At 39.5% G+C, this 13,748-nt stretch overlaps 1 protein-coding gene across 3 annotated transcripts in view; it reads left to right on the top strand.

The window, feature by feature from the left end:
* LOC102472830 (coiled-coil domain-containing protein 30-like) overlaps positions 1 to 13,748 on the top strand; it is a 32,074-nt gene that overhangs the window by 17,189 nt on the left and 1,137 nt on the right. For 2 of the 3 annotated variants that reach the window (XM_027766891.1, XM_027766890.1), the window contains exons 5-7: positions 3,628 to 3,743; positions 5,996 to 6,094; positions 6,222 to 6,636. In XM_027766891.1, the coding sequence (XP_027622692.1) occupies positions 3,628 to 3,743; positions 5,996 to 6,094; positions 6,222 to 6,311 (305 nt within the window). In that variant the 3' untranslated portion in view covers positions 6,312 to 6,636. Of the gene's footprint in view, positions 1 to 3,627; positions 3,744 to 5,995; positions 6,095 to 6,221; positions 6,637 to 13,748 lie in introns of those variants that run through there. The other variant, XM_027766892.1, reaches the window with a different exon arrangement.

Below are 13,748 nucleotides of genomic sequence, written 5' to 3'. Positions count from 1 at the left end.
TCCATTCTCCTCTTGAGATCTTGGGCATGCACACGCATGCACCTAGTGTGAGTTTTAAGCTACTGGGTCGTGGTCTTGAACTGTGGTCGACTATGTTGGAGCGCGGTGATATAACCATTATGCCACCTGCTGGTTCTTATTATCCTGCTCTATGCCATCATCAGATAATCTTGAACAATATAAAAAACTATTTCTGAAATGTCACTATTTCTAGCAGCTATTGGCAAAGTACACTTTATAGATAAAGAAACTGAGTTACGACAAGGTTAAATGCGTCATCCAATAGCTTTGTTAAGTATCAAAGCCTGTATTTGAATCCTTGTATCTCTGACCCCCAAACCTGTGATCAACATAAAATATATTTTACTGGAACCACTGAGTCTAAGACACCTTAAAATGCATTTAAGAATACTACAGACACACTTGCTCATTGAGAAGCCAGTAGGCTTGGAATCAATGGTGATTTAGTTCATCTGACCCTAGCTTGACCATATGAAAACGCTACCAGCTATCAATACCATAATAACGTTCAGGGGTTGGATGATGGAGCTGCAGTGAGGTATGACACTCTGCAAGCAAGCCCACATGCGAAGGTTTCTGGTTCAGACCTTCCTGAGCATGCAGGGTAGACACGTGCCTGTGATCCAGGTTGGCTGAAGCTAGAGGTAGATTGTGGTGTCCAGATGGTCGGGTGCTGTTTCTCACTCTCGGAAGATAAAAGTAAACTTAAAAAACAAAAACAAAAACACATACAACAAAAACATGTAACAGAATTTGAGTATTTTAATGGTAACAACTATAAAACTCATTAAAACTATGTTTACCAGTTTCAAATAACTCTAAAAGGTATACATACCACATATTCTCCTTTCAAAAATGTATGAATACAACTATGGAATAAATATTGTCTTCTTGGTAATTGATAGAGCAAGTAAACAAAAAAAGATCACTAATGATATAGAAAACCTAAAACCTACCAATCATCATGTCCTAGTTGATATTTTTAATGAACTCCATTATAATACACATTCTCTTCATGTACCCATGAAACAGTCGCTGAGAATGACCATCCTAGGCCATAAAGCAATCTGTGTGGAAGAACTAAAATTGTACAAATTATGATCTCTGACCATAACGGAATTAAACTAGTAATCAGTAGCAGACATATGTTTTGACAATCTCCAACTATTTGGAAATTAGACAAGATACTTCTAAATAGCCCTTGTCTTCAGAATAAATAGTTACAAGAGATATTAGAAAACATTTTAAATTGAAGAAGACTAAGACATAACAATATAAATATTTGTGGACCACAGCCAAATCAATGCTTAGAGAGAATTTTATAGTATTTGATATTTATACTAGATAAGAAGGAAGGACTTAAAATAATCTAAGTTTTTACCTTAAAATTCATTGTAAGAGCAAATTAAATCCAAATCAAGAAGGAATGGGGAACCAGCAATTAGCATAATGGCTATGTCGCTGGACTCCTACGTAGTTGACCGCGGTTCACGTCCCGGACCCGGACCAGCAGTTAGTGTAATGACTATGTTGCTGGACTCCCATGTAGTCAACCATGGTTTGAGTCCTGGACCTGGTGGCTTAAAACTCATGCCGGGTGCATGTGCATGTGTGCCCAAGATCCCGAGAGGAGAATGGAGGAGAAGAGATTGCAGTGTGGCCATCCCCCCTGGGTGGTGATTTCTCACTTTCTGTCTCTCTGTGTCTCTGTCTGTCTGGTGAGCACACGTGCCCTATGGCAAGAACCTCTCCAAAAAAAAAAAGAAAAAAAAGAAGAAGGAATGAGATGTTCAAATAAGAGTTAAAACAGTAAAACTAGGGCTGGCCTTGGGGCCAGCAGGTGGCGTGGTGGTTAAGAGCTCTGGACTCCCACATGGCCCACCACAGTTCAACTCCTGGACCTGGTGGCTTGCTTTCTCACTCCCCACCCCTACTCTGTCCCTCTCTGGTCAAATTAAAATTAATGAATGAATAAATAAAGTCAAATAAAATAATTATTTATAAAAGAAAACTAGGGCTGGTCTCATAGCACAGTAGTTAAGAGAGCCACATCACACATGGCTGACCATGATTTGAATTCCAGCCCCAGCAGCTTGAAAAACATGCCAGGAACATGTGTGCATGCATGCCCCAAATCCTGATGGGTTAGAGAAATGAAAGAAAAGTGATTGTGGTGTCACCATACCCCCTTCCTTATCTCTCTCTGTCTCTGGAGAGCACATATACCCTCTAACAAGAAAGAAATAAAGAGAGGGAAGGAAGGAAGGAAGGAAGGAAGGAAGGAAGGAAGGAAGGAAGGAAGGGAGGGAGGAAGGAAGGAAAGAAGGGAGGAAGGAAGGAAGGAAATCGATCAAACTAAAAACAACCACAACAGAATAAATCAGCTGAAGCAAGAGCTGGTTCTTCAGAAGGAGATAAATTTCTATTCTATTTTTTTGTTTGTTTCTCTTTTTAAAAAATACTGTCACAAGGCACATGCATTCACCCAGGAGTAGACAGAGACAGAGGGAGGGGGCACCCAATGGGCACGATCACACCACAGTCCTTTCTCATCCATTTCTCCATCTTGGTGGTTTGGGGTCCACACGCACAAGCTTGACATGTTTTTCAAGCCTCTGGGGCTAGACTTGAACACAGCCATGCAGGATCCAGCTCTCGTAACCACTAGGCTATGAGGTCAGCCCAACATTGGTAAATGTCTAACCATTGTAGATGATCGTGAGAAAAAGAGAGAAGATACAGTTACTAAGAAAGGAAATGTCAGAACATGGCTAAAGACTAAAAGAATAAGAAGGACTATTATGACTAACTTTATGCCAGTAAATTTGATAACTTGGACACGTTCTAGCAAGATACAAACTACTGAACTTCACTCATAAGAAAATGGCCCTTAATCTACTGAAGAAATTGAATTTCTTTAAAAGTTAAAAACCTTTGAAGAAAACTCTAAGCTCAAGTGACTTTATTAGTGAATTTTAACACATTTTTAACAGATAAATGATACTGACTTTATGTAAACTCTTCAGAAAATTGAAGAGAGAATACTTCCCAACTTCTTATGTTTTTGTTTTGTTTCGTTTTGTTTTTTGAAAGATTTTTGCTATAGGTCACATGCACTTGCCAGAGACACAGAGAAAGAAAGAGACAGAAAGCAAGAAATCACCTCCCGTGGTGGGATAGCCATGTCACAATCCCTTCTGCAGATTGGATTTGAGAGTCTAGAAACTTTCTTATGCAAAACACCACAAACACAGAGACATGGTAGGGTAGCATTGACAGGAGGGTAGCAAATAGCACTTTCTTAGCTTTTTGAGTTATTACCCCCAAATTAAAACTTTGATTCTGGGGGCCAGCAGGTGGCATAATGGTTAAGGCTCTGGACTCACATGTTGTTGACTGAGGTTCAAGTCCCAGACCTGGTGACTTGAAACTCACCCTGGGAGTGTGTGGATTCATGCCCCAAATCCTTAGAGGAGAATGGAAGAGAAGGGATTGCAGCATGACCATCCCCCTGAGGAGTGATAGTGCATGCACCCTATGGCAAAAATCTCTCAAAAATAGAAAACTTTGATCCAGTTGAGTAAACTATTCTTCCCTCTGTATTAGATAAAATTGACCTCCGGAAAGCAAAGGAACGTAATCAGAGACTAGATGAGGAAATTCTGGCTTTAAGAAATCGAGTCCGATTACTTGACTCGGAAAAAAAAGTGCTTGAAGAAAAGGTAAGTTTTATTTAGTTTGTTCTTAGAATTTTTTTAAGTGTGTGTACAGCAATTGGCAGCTTGGGCAACATAGATACACATTGCCTAAGTCAGTCATTAGCGAGGACTCACTGATGATTGTAACATCCTGGTAGATACTATATTTTGACCTAGATGCATTATATCTATATTTATATTTTATATATTTTAACTACCTATGCTACACAGTAACATTACTGCTATTGTATAAGTCTAGGATCTTGGGACCAGCAGTTAGCATAATGGCTATGTCACTGAACTCCTATGTAGTTGACCACAGTTTGAGTCCCGGACCCAGTGACTTAAACTCATGCCGGGCGTGTGTGCGTGCGTGCCCAAGATCCCAAGAGGAGAATGGAAGAGAAGGGATTGCGGTGTGGCCATCCCCCCTGGGGGGTGATTTCTTGCTTTCTGTCTGTCTCTCTCTGTCTTTCTGGCTAATGCACACCCTATAGCAAAAACCTCTTAAAAAAAAAGTCTAGGATCTTTTCTTTTCAGTAAACATTTAGATCATATTTCATAGTTAACACAATTTACCAAATATAAAATATGACTACTAAATAAGTTTGATATGATTAATACTAAATCTTTAGTTGTGTTCTTTTTTAAAGAATTATTTTATTTTATTTATTGTTGTCACTTTTCAGTTTGACCAGGGGGAGAGGGGTTGAGAAAGCAAGCTACCAGGTCCAGGACTTGAACCGTGGTCGACCATGTAGGAGTCCAGTCCCTCAACCTCCACATAACCTGCTGGCCCCTGTGCTCTTTTTTTTTTTTTTTAACCATTTTTTTCTAGCAATTTATTATTTTTTATTTTTAAGTTCTGGATATATTATATAGATAACTCTTCAATTTTAGTTCATTTCTCAGTCATAGCTCTAGTGCCTAATAATGCCTGGCATAATACTAGTTGCTCAAAAAAATTTGTTATAAAAATGAATAAATATTCATTAGGATGGCTATTATCAAAACAACAACAAAAAAAAACAAATGTTAATGAGAATGTGGAAAAGTTTGAATCCTTGTGTATTGCTGGTGTGAATGTAAAATAATACAGATGCTGTGGAAAACAGTATGACAATTCTTCAAAATAAAAAATGAATAAATAAACATAGAATTACTATACACTCTGTCAGTTCTACTTCTGGGTATATACCCAGAATTCAAAGCAGAAAACCTAACATGTATTTGTGCACCCATGCTTATAGTAGCTTTATTCAAACATCTGGCTATCTAGTATCCACTGACATATGTCATTTAGAGATATAGTGGAGTATCATTTGGCATTTAAAGGGAAGGAAGTTCTGAATTGAATTTTCATAATATAAAACGAACCTTGAAGATGCAATTCCAAATGAAATAAGCCAGTCATAATAGGTCAATTAGTATATGATTCTACTTCTATGAGGTACCTAGGTAGTCAAAATCATAAAGGTCGTAAGTAGAGCGGTGGTTGCCCGGAGCTGGGAGGAAAGGATAATGGGGAGTTATCTAATGGGTATAGAGTGTCAGTGAAAGATGGGAAGGATCTTAGAGATGGGTGGAGGTAGTGGTTGTGTAACGGTATTACTATGCTTCATGCCACTGAACTATCACAGAAAAATATTAAATGTGGTAGATGTTGTATTATGTACATTTTAGCATAATAAATAAAAAATATAATCATAAAATAGAATGAATTAACAAATGAAGATTGTCCACGTTTTCTTAGTTTTTACAAACATCTATGTATATGCATGTTTAATGTGTGTTTGTGCATATGTGTGAAAAAGTTCAAGAAGGGCACTGCCAAGCGCTGTTACTTTTCGAAAGGGAAGAAGGGTTGTGATATAAAGGAGACTACTACTTTTTACTTAAATATAAAATATCAGCATCTTAAACATATATTTTAATTAGGTTGTCAGGAAAGTCATGACGTATTTTTCTATGTTTTTCTGTACAAAAGTGTGTCATGATTTTCCCAATGGCCCAATACATACATGGTATTAAAGTTTTGCAAGGAGAGGATATGAAGAGGATTAAGAATGTTTGTGGAAAAATGAAATTCAAGTATAAGTTTATTTTGGTGCAAAAAATTTTGAAAACCATACATAGTTTTTCATAATATGAATTTTCCCTGAGCTTTTTTGAAGATTCCTTGTATTTATGTATTGCTTTTATATTTTATAAACAAAATAATAATGTAGCCAAACAACAATTGAGAAGTCTACTAGATGCTTACTTTTATATTGAAGGTTGAGAGACTTAGAGGAGAGATGTGTGAATCTCAAGAGAGTAAGCAACTCCGAAACCACTCCCCTAGAAGAACTGTAGGTGCGGAACAGAAAGTACAGGTATTTTAAAGCCATTTGCTTTCTGATTTTTAAGAGATTCATATTTTAATGGAGTACACTAGAACAATTGGTGCTATTATAATTATTTGCTATTCTCTTATTGAGCTGTCTTTTTTTTATTGCTCAGTCAATTAGAGTGAAAGAAGAAACTGGAGTGCAGAAGATTTACTGTTCATTTCTTCCCCGCGGAGATCAATTAATTTGGAGACTACAGTGAATTGTTAATTCAAAAAAAAAAAAAAAGAATTTTATACAGATATAACCAATTTGAGCATTTAAAATCATCAAATGGAATTGATTTATAGGATCACAAACAGCTGGATGATGGGTAGTTGGAAACACTGAGCACAGTACATAGAGAACTAACAAGACGTCAGCTCCAGTGTGCGCAGTGTGTAATTTTTTCAGTGTGATCAGACTTTGAGTTGGGCCAAGCACTCAAACCAAAGACAAAGTGAAGTAAATGCCAATGTGTATCTAGTAGGCACATGGTGGTATTTCACTATAGTTTTGCCTTTTGAGGGTGTCTAATGACAATGTTGTTTGTTTGTTTTGCCTTAGGGCTTGGGTGCTTGCCAGAAGGAGACAGAGAGGGAAAGTGAGAAATCACTTCCCAGGGTGAATGGCCATACCACAATCCCTTCTCCATTGTCCTCCTGGATATTAGGCACACACATACATGCACCAATGTGATTTTCAAGCTGCCAGGTCCTGGACTCAAATCATGGTTGGCCATGTGGCAGTCCAGCACCTTAACCACCACACCACCTGTAACCCCCATGCCACCTGCTGGGCCTCACAATGAATGAGCTTTGATGTGGTCATTAACAATTTGTGTATGTCTTTTGTGAAGCATTTATTCAAATCCTTTGCTGGGGCCAGCAGTTAGTGTAATGGCTATGTTGCTGAACTCCCATGTAGTTGACGGCGGTTCGAGTCCCAGACCCAGTGGCTTTAACTCACGGCAGGTATGTGTGTGTGTGTGCCCAAGTTCCCGAGAGGAGAACGGAGGAGAGGGGATTGCAGCATGGCCATCCCCCCTGGGGGGTGATTTCTCACTTTCTATTTCTCTGTCTCTCTCTGTCTTTCTGGCGAGTGCATATACCCTATAGCAAAAACCTCTCAAAAAAAAAAATCTTTTGCTTATTTTTAATTGTGTCATATATAGTCGTTCTATTGAACTATAGTTCTTTATATATTTTGAATACCAGTTCTGTATTAGGTATATGTATTGCAGATATTTTTTCCAATTGATACTGTGTCTTTTTAAATTTTTAAACAGCATTTTATGAAGAGGAGAGGTTTTAAAATTGTGATAGTGGCCGATTAATGAGTGTTTTATTTTATAATTTTATGAAAGAACATAAAAATCCTATCTAAGAAGTCTGTGTCTACCCTAAGGTCACAAAATATTTTTCTTCTCTCTTCTAAACATCTTATAGTTTTATCTTTTATACTCAGGTTTATAATCTATTGCAGATAATTTTTGTATATGTTATAAGGTAATGCTTGAAGTTCATTAACTTCCAAGTGTATAAATCTAGTTACTACAGAAACATTTGCTGAAAAGACAGTTATTTCCTTATTGAATCATGTTGGCACTTCCATTTAAAATCAGTTATGGGGCCAGCAGGTGGCATGATAGTTAAGGCACTGGACTTCCACATGACCAACCATGGTTTGAGTCCTGGACTTGGTGGCTAGCTTTCTCCCTTTCTCTCTCTTTTTCTCTCTATCAGGAGCACACGTGCCTTCTAGCAAATTAAAAAATAATAATGATGATAAATAAAATTAGGTAATTATTTAAAAAAATAAAATCAATTATGTGGATCTATTTCTGGACTCTGATTCTTTCACTAATCCACATGTTTGTTCTTAGAATCACCCTGTGGTTGGGACTAGCAAATGGCGCAGTGGCTATGTTGCTGGACTGCCATGTAGTCGACTGCGGTTTGAGTCCCAGACCTGGTGACTTAAACTCATACTGGGCACATGTGCATGCTTGCCCAAGATCCCTAGAGGAGAAGGGATTGTGGTGTGGCCATCCCCCCTGGAGGGTGATTTCTCGCTTTCTGTCTCTCTGTCTCTCTCTGTCTTTCTGGTGAGTGCATGTGCCCTATAGCAAAAACCGCTCAAAAAAAAAAAAAAAAAAAAAAAAAGAGCCATCCTGTGGTGTAGATTTATTGTAAATCTTGAAATTTGAAAGTACAATATCTCCAACCTTTGTTTCTGCTTTTTTAAACAAGAATTATTTATTTTATTTTATTTATTATTATAATTTAATTTGCTGTAGGGCACATGTACTTCCCCGAAAGAGACAGAAAGAATAGGAATATGAGGAAGCAAGCCACTAGATCCAGGACTCAAACCATAATCAGTCATGCAGGAGTACAACACCTTAACCACCACACCCTCACTGGCCCCACATCTCCAACATTTTTTTTTTTCCCAAAGTTGTTTTAGCTATTCTAGATCTGTTGCATTTCCATATACATTTTAGAATCAGCTTGTCAATTTTGACATAAATGCCTGCTAGGATTTCATTTGGGATGGGGTAAAATCTTGAGACCAATTTAGGGAGAATTCACATTGTAACATTTAGCTTTCTAATCTATGAATATGGTATATTTTTCCATTTATTTGGATCTTCTTTATCGCAACAATGTTTTGTACCTTTCAGTCTACAGATCTTACACATGTTTTATTTTATTTGTCATTTAAAAAATAATGACCCATAACTCTGTGTGCTTGTCCCTCCCATTCTCTTTCTGCCATCCTTCTGTGACACCATAATGGTGCTCGTGAATGTCCTGGTTGATGCTCTCAAGTGCAACATCAATGCCGGAAGAGAGGCAAATGCCAGGTTCTTATTAGGCCATGCTCCAAAGTCATTGTCCAGTTTCTAATTATGATGATGAAGCATGATTACATTGGTGAATTTGAAATCATCGATGACCACAGAGCTGGAAAAATTGTCGTGAACCTCACTGACCAGTTAGGCAACTGTGGAATGACCAGTCTCAGATTTGATATATGACTCAAAGATCTAGAGAACTGGCAGAGTAATCTGCTCCCATCCCATCCATTTGATTTAATTGTACTGACAACCTCAGCTGCATCATGAACCATGAAGAAGCAAGAAAGATGGAAACATATAGAAGGGAAAATCCTGGGATTCTTTTTGTAGGGATGTAAAACACACATACAAATAAACTGCCTCATTGGAATATAGAATATATATATATACACACACACACACACACACACACACACACACATACATACACACACACACACACACCAGCAGGTGGTGTAGTGAAGGCCCTGGACTCCCACATGCTGACCATGGTTCAAGTCCTGGACCCTGGTGGTGTGAAAATTATGCTGGGCTTGCGTCCGTGCATATTTAAGATCCCAAGAGTAGAATGGGGGAGAAGAGATTGTGGCATGGCCATCCCCCCGAGGAGTGATGTCTTGCTTTTCCTTTCTCTATCTCTTTTTGTCTCTCTCAGGCTAGTGCACATGCCCTTATGGGAAAAACCTGAGTGTGCGTGTATATATAATGTATATATATATATATACACACACACACACACACACACACACACACACACATATATATATATATATGATTATGCACCTGAATTTACACATTCTTTTAAAGTGTGCTATTCAGCAATTTGTAGTATATTCACAGTGTTGTACAACTATCGCTATCATCTAATTCCAGAACATTTTCTTTTCTTTTCTTTTTTTTTTTTTTTGAGAGGTTTTTGCCTAAGGGTGCATGTACTCACTGGAAAGAGAGAGACAGACAAACAGACATAGTGACAGGAAATCACTCCCCAGGGGGAATGGCCATGCTGCAATCCCTTCTCCACCATTCTCCTATTATCTCGAGCGCGCACGCACACACACACACACACACACACATGCCCAGTGTGGGTTGCAAGCCACCAGGTCCAGACTATAGAAGGCCATGTGGGAGTCCAGTGACATAACCACCACGCCATCTGCTGGCCCCTTTCTGAACATTTTCATTACCACAAAAAGAAGCTCCATATCTGTTAGTAGTCTTCCCCTATTCTCTTTTCCCAGCCCCTGGCAAACACTAAGCTACTACTTTATGTCTTGTGAATTTACATATCCTATACATTTTACATGAATGGAATCATGCAACATAGAACCTTCATGTCTGGCTTCTTTAACTTCACATAATATATTCAAGATTCATCTATAGTGTAGCACGGATCAGCAGCTTGAAAAACACACTGAGTGTGTGTGCGTGTGTGTGTGTGTGTGTGTGTGTGTGTGTGCCCAAAATCCTAAAGGGAAGGAAGAATGGAAGAAAAAAAGTTGCAGCATTACCATATCCCACTGGGGAGTGATTTTTCTCTCTCTCTCTATCTCTTTCTCTCTCTGTCTGTTGAGCACATGTATTCTCTGTTCATTGGGGGGAAAAAAGTCTTATTTATAAATATGGTCACATTGAAAGAAATATGTGGATTTCCAAGTTTTATTCCTCTTACCAGATGGAGAGATTGCTTAGATCTCATGTTCTACGGAATGTTGGAAGTAGCTATATTTTGTCTGACTTTTTTAGCAAATACATGAAATTTTATCTGTCCTAATATGTGTATCTTTCAGTGTAGTTTCCTGGGAAACTAGACTTTAATCAAGTTTACCATATGTACTGGTTAAAACTATTTTTAAATTCCTCTTTACTGGGCCAGCCCTACAGCACAGTGGTTCAGTGGGACACAGAGAGCCAGATCCCATGTGACCAACTGCAGTTCAAATCCTAGTCCTAGCAGCTTGAGAACCACACCAGACATCAGTGCATGTATACCCAAAAGTCAAACTAGATGGTGAAGTAGTAGAAAAAGGGTTGTGCTCTTTCTGTGCAGATAGCAGGCCCGCAAGCATGGTGAACGTCCCTAAAACCGGCCAGACCTTCTGTAAGAAGTGTGGCAAGTACCAACCTCATACAGTGACACAGTACAAAAAGGGCACCGGTTCTCTGTGCGCTCAGGGACAGCGGTGTAATGACAGGAGGCAGAGTGGCTGTGGTGGACAGACTAAGCCTGTTTTCCAGAAAAAGGCAAAAACTACAAAGAAGATTGTGCTGGCTTGAATGTGTTGAGCCCAACTGCAGATCTAAGAGAACGCTGGCTATTAGAGATGTAAGCATTGTGAACTGGGAGGACATAAGAGAAAGGGTCACATGATCCAGTTCTAAGCCTCATCTTTTTATTATGAAGATGACAGTTGGTCTTTTTGTGAAGGAATAAAGTAATCAATAAAATTCCCCTTTTGGGAAATTTGATTCACATTAAAAAAATTTTTTTTTGAGAGGTTTTTTCGCTATAGGGCGCGTGCGCTCGCCAGACAGAGAGAGACAGAGAGACAGAAAGCGAGAAATCACCCTCTGGGGGATGGTCATGCCGCAATCCCTTCTCCTCCATTCTCCTGTTGGGATCTTGGGCACGCATGCACACGCGCCCAGCGTGAGTTTAAGCCACCAGGTCTGGGACGTGAACCTCGGTCGACTACGTTGGAGTCCAGTGACATAGCCATTACGCTAACTGCTGGTTCCCCATTCACATTAAAATTTAAAAAAAGGCGATTGCAGCATGGTCGCCCCCAATTGAGGGCTGTTTTCTCTTCCCTTTCTCTCTCTGGTGAACACACACATCCTTTGGATATGGAAATAATTATTTTTATATAAATATGTATTTATATTTATTATATAGTTATATATTTATACAACTGCATGTTTATATGTTTATATATGTAGGCATTTATTTATGTATTCCTCTTTACAGATTGACTGCAAAGTCATACAGACAAATAGTTTAGTGGTTTGTATTTTGTTCTTTTTTTTTTTTTTTTTATTAGCTGGGTGGTGTGGTCAGAAGAAAACTGAACTACACTCATGGAAGCCACATGACTGACTGCAGGTTGGGAGCCCTGGGTTAGTTTGAAACAGGTCAGATGTGTGAGTGTGTATCCAAGACCCTGCTGAGCTGGAAGGCTAGGGAAAGGGGTCCCAGTGTGATAAGATCCTGTCGTGGATATTTCTCTCTCTCTCATGCACTCACATGAATAAAAATACATAAACTTAAAAAAATAAGACAGATAGTTTGATACTGGTGGTCAGTAGGTCAGGAGTGACAGACAGTCTCTCCCCTGAGCTTGTTTCCAGATTGCGATTAGATGGGCACTTCAGTGCCTCTTGAAGTCAGTTCTGAGCTCTATTTTCTGTTTACTACAAAAAAGGATGTAAAAGGATAGTATGATGCTTAATTTTATAAAACAACTTGACTGGGCCACAGTGGTATCCAGGTACCTGACTAAGCATTGTTTTGGGGTGTGCCTGTGAGGGTGTTTCCAGAATGAATAAGCATGTGATTCTGTAGATGGAGTAAAGCAGATTACCCTCTCAGTGTGGGTGGGGGGTCATCGAATTGATCAAAGGCCTGGAAAGAACAAAAAGGTCAAACAGAAAACTTGCTCTCTCTGCCTGCCTGCTTGAGCTGAGCCATCAGACACCTGCCCTCGATTCCGACTTCTCACCATTCCAGGTTGGCAGGGATAATCATCGCCACAATATAGCTGACATCCATCCTGTGCCACGGTCTGTTCTAGGTGTTTCACAAACATAATCTCAGGTGTTCCCTGTAATAGCCCTTCCCACATAAAACGGAGAATTTCTATTTTATATGCGTGAGAACTCTGGGGAACGTGACCGAAGTAAGAGCTAGGGGGCCGGCAGGTGGCATGGTGGTTACGAGCGCTGGACTCCCACATGGCCGACCGCGGTTCGAGTCCTGGACCTGGCGTCTTGCTGTCTCACTTTCTTTCATTCTCTCTCTCTCTGTCCCTCTTTGATCAAATTAAAACAAATAAACAAACAAACAAAGTTAACTAAGAATAATTCTTTTTTAAAAAAATAGTCAGAGCCAGGAGTTGATCCAGGTTAATTAGGCCCACGTTGCCTACAGCATACCAACTCCTGTGGAGACTTACAGAGGAGGTTTGTAAAGGGGGCTTAGTATAATGCTATAGTATAATGCTATAACGGGGCCTGAGCATGCCCATCACCAAGCACGGAAACTGCCTCTACCCAGAACACTAACCGACATGCTTTATTTCGTCTGGTACCTGCATTCAGCGTCTCAGCTGACTGTGCCGTGAAAAAGCGCAACACAAATGCAAGCCCGTAGGGAGACGGCAGTACAACCTGTCACACTGCCCTTGGGAGGCACGGCTTAGTTCAGAGGTTTGGGCGACGCCTGCCTTTCAGGTGGTAGAACGTTGGATGAGGGACATTCTGAGCTGTTATGCTGCTCTCCAGAGTCGTTGGTGGCCCTGCTGTGCTGAGACAATTTGTTGAAAAGTCACTAGTCGTGCTCGTGGTCCACTACTGGCTGACAGGTGAGGTGGGCTCCCTCCAGCTACCCAGAGATCTCTACTGCTCATTTCTCACGTATTTGCTGCCCCTTTTCTGCATTTTTTTTACCTTAAACTTTGGTCACTAGTCTCATGAAGTACATGAATGACTTAAATACATAATTATATTCAGTGCGCCAGAAATTATAGTAAATTGTAAATATATATTCTTTAGAAAAACTTTTCTTTTAGAAATTAACAT

This window comes from Tupaia chinensis, unplaced genomic scaffold, assembly GCF_000334495.1.
Source record: "Tupaia chinensis unplaced genomic scaffold, TupChi_1.0 Scaffold143758_1, whole genome shotgun sequence".
NCBI lineage: Eukaryota > Metazoa > Chordata > Mammalia > Scandentia > Tupaiidae > Tupaia > Tupaia belangeri.
This window is presented reverse-complemented; position numbering and strand designations above follow the sequence as displayed.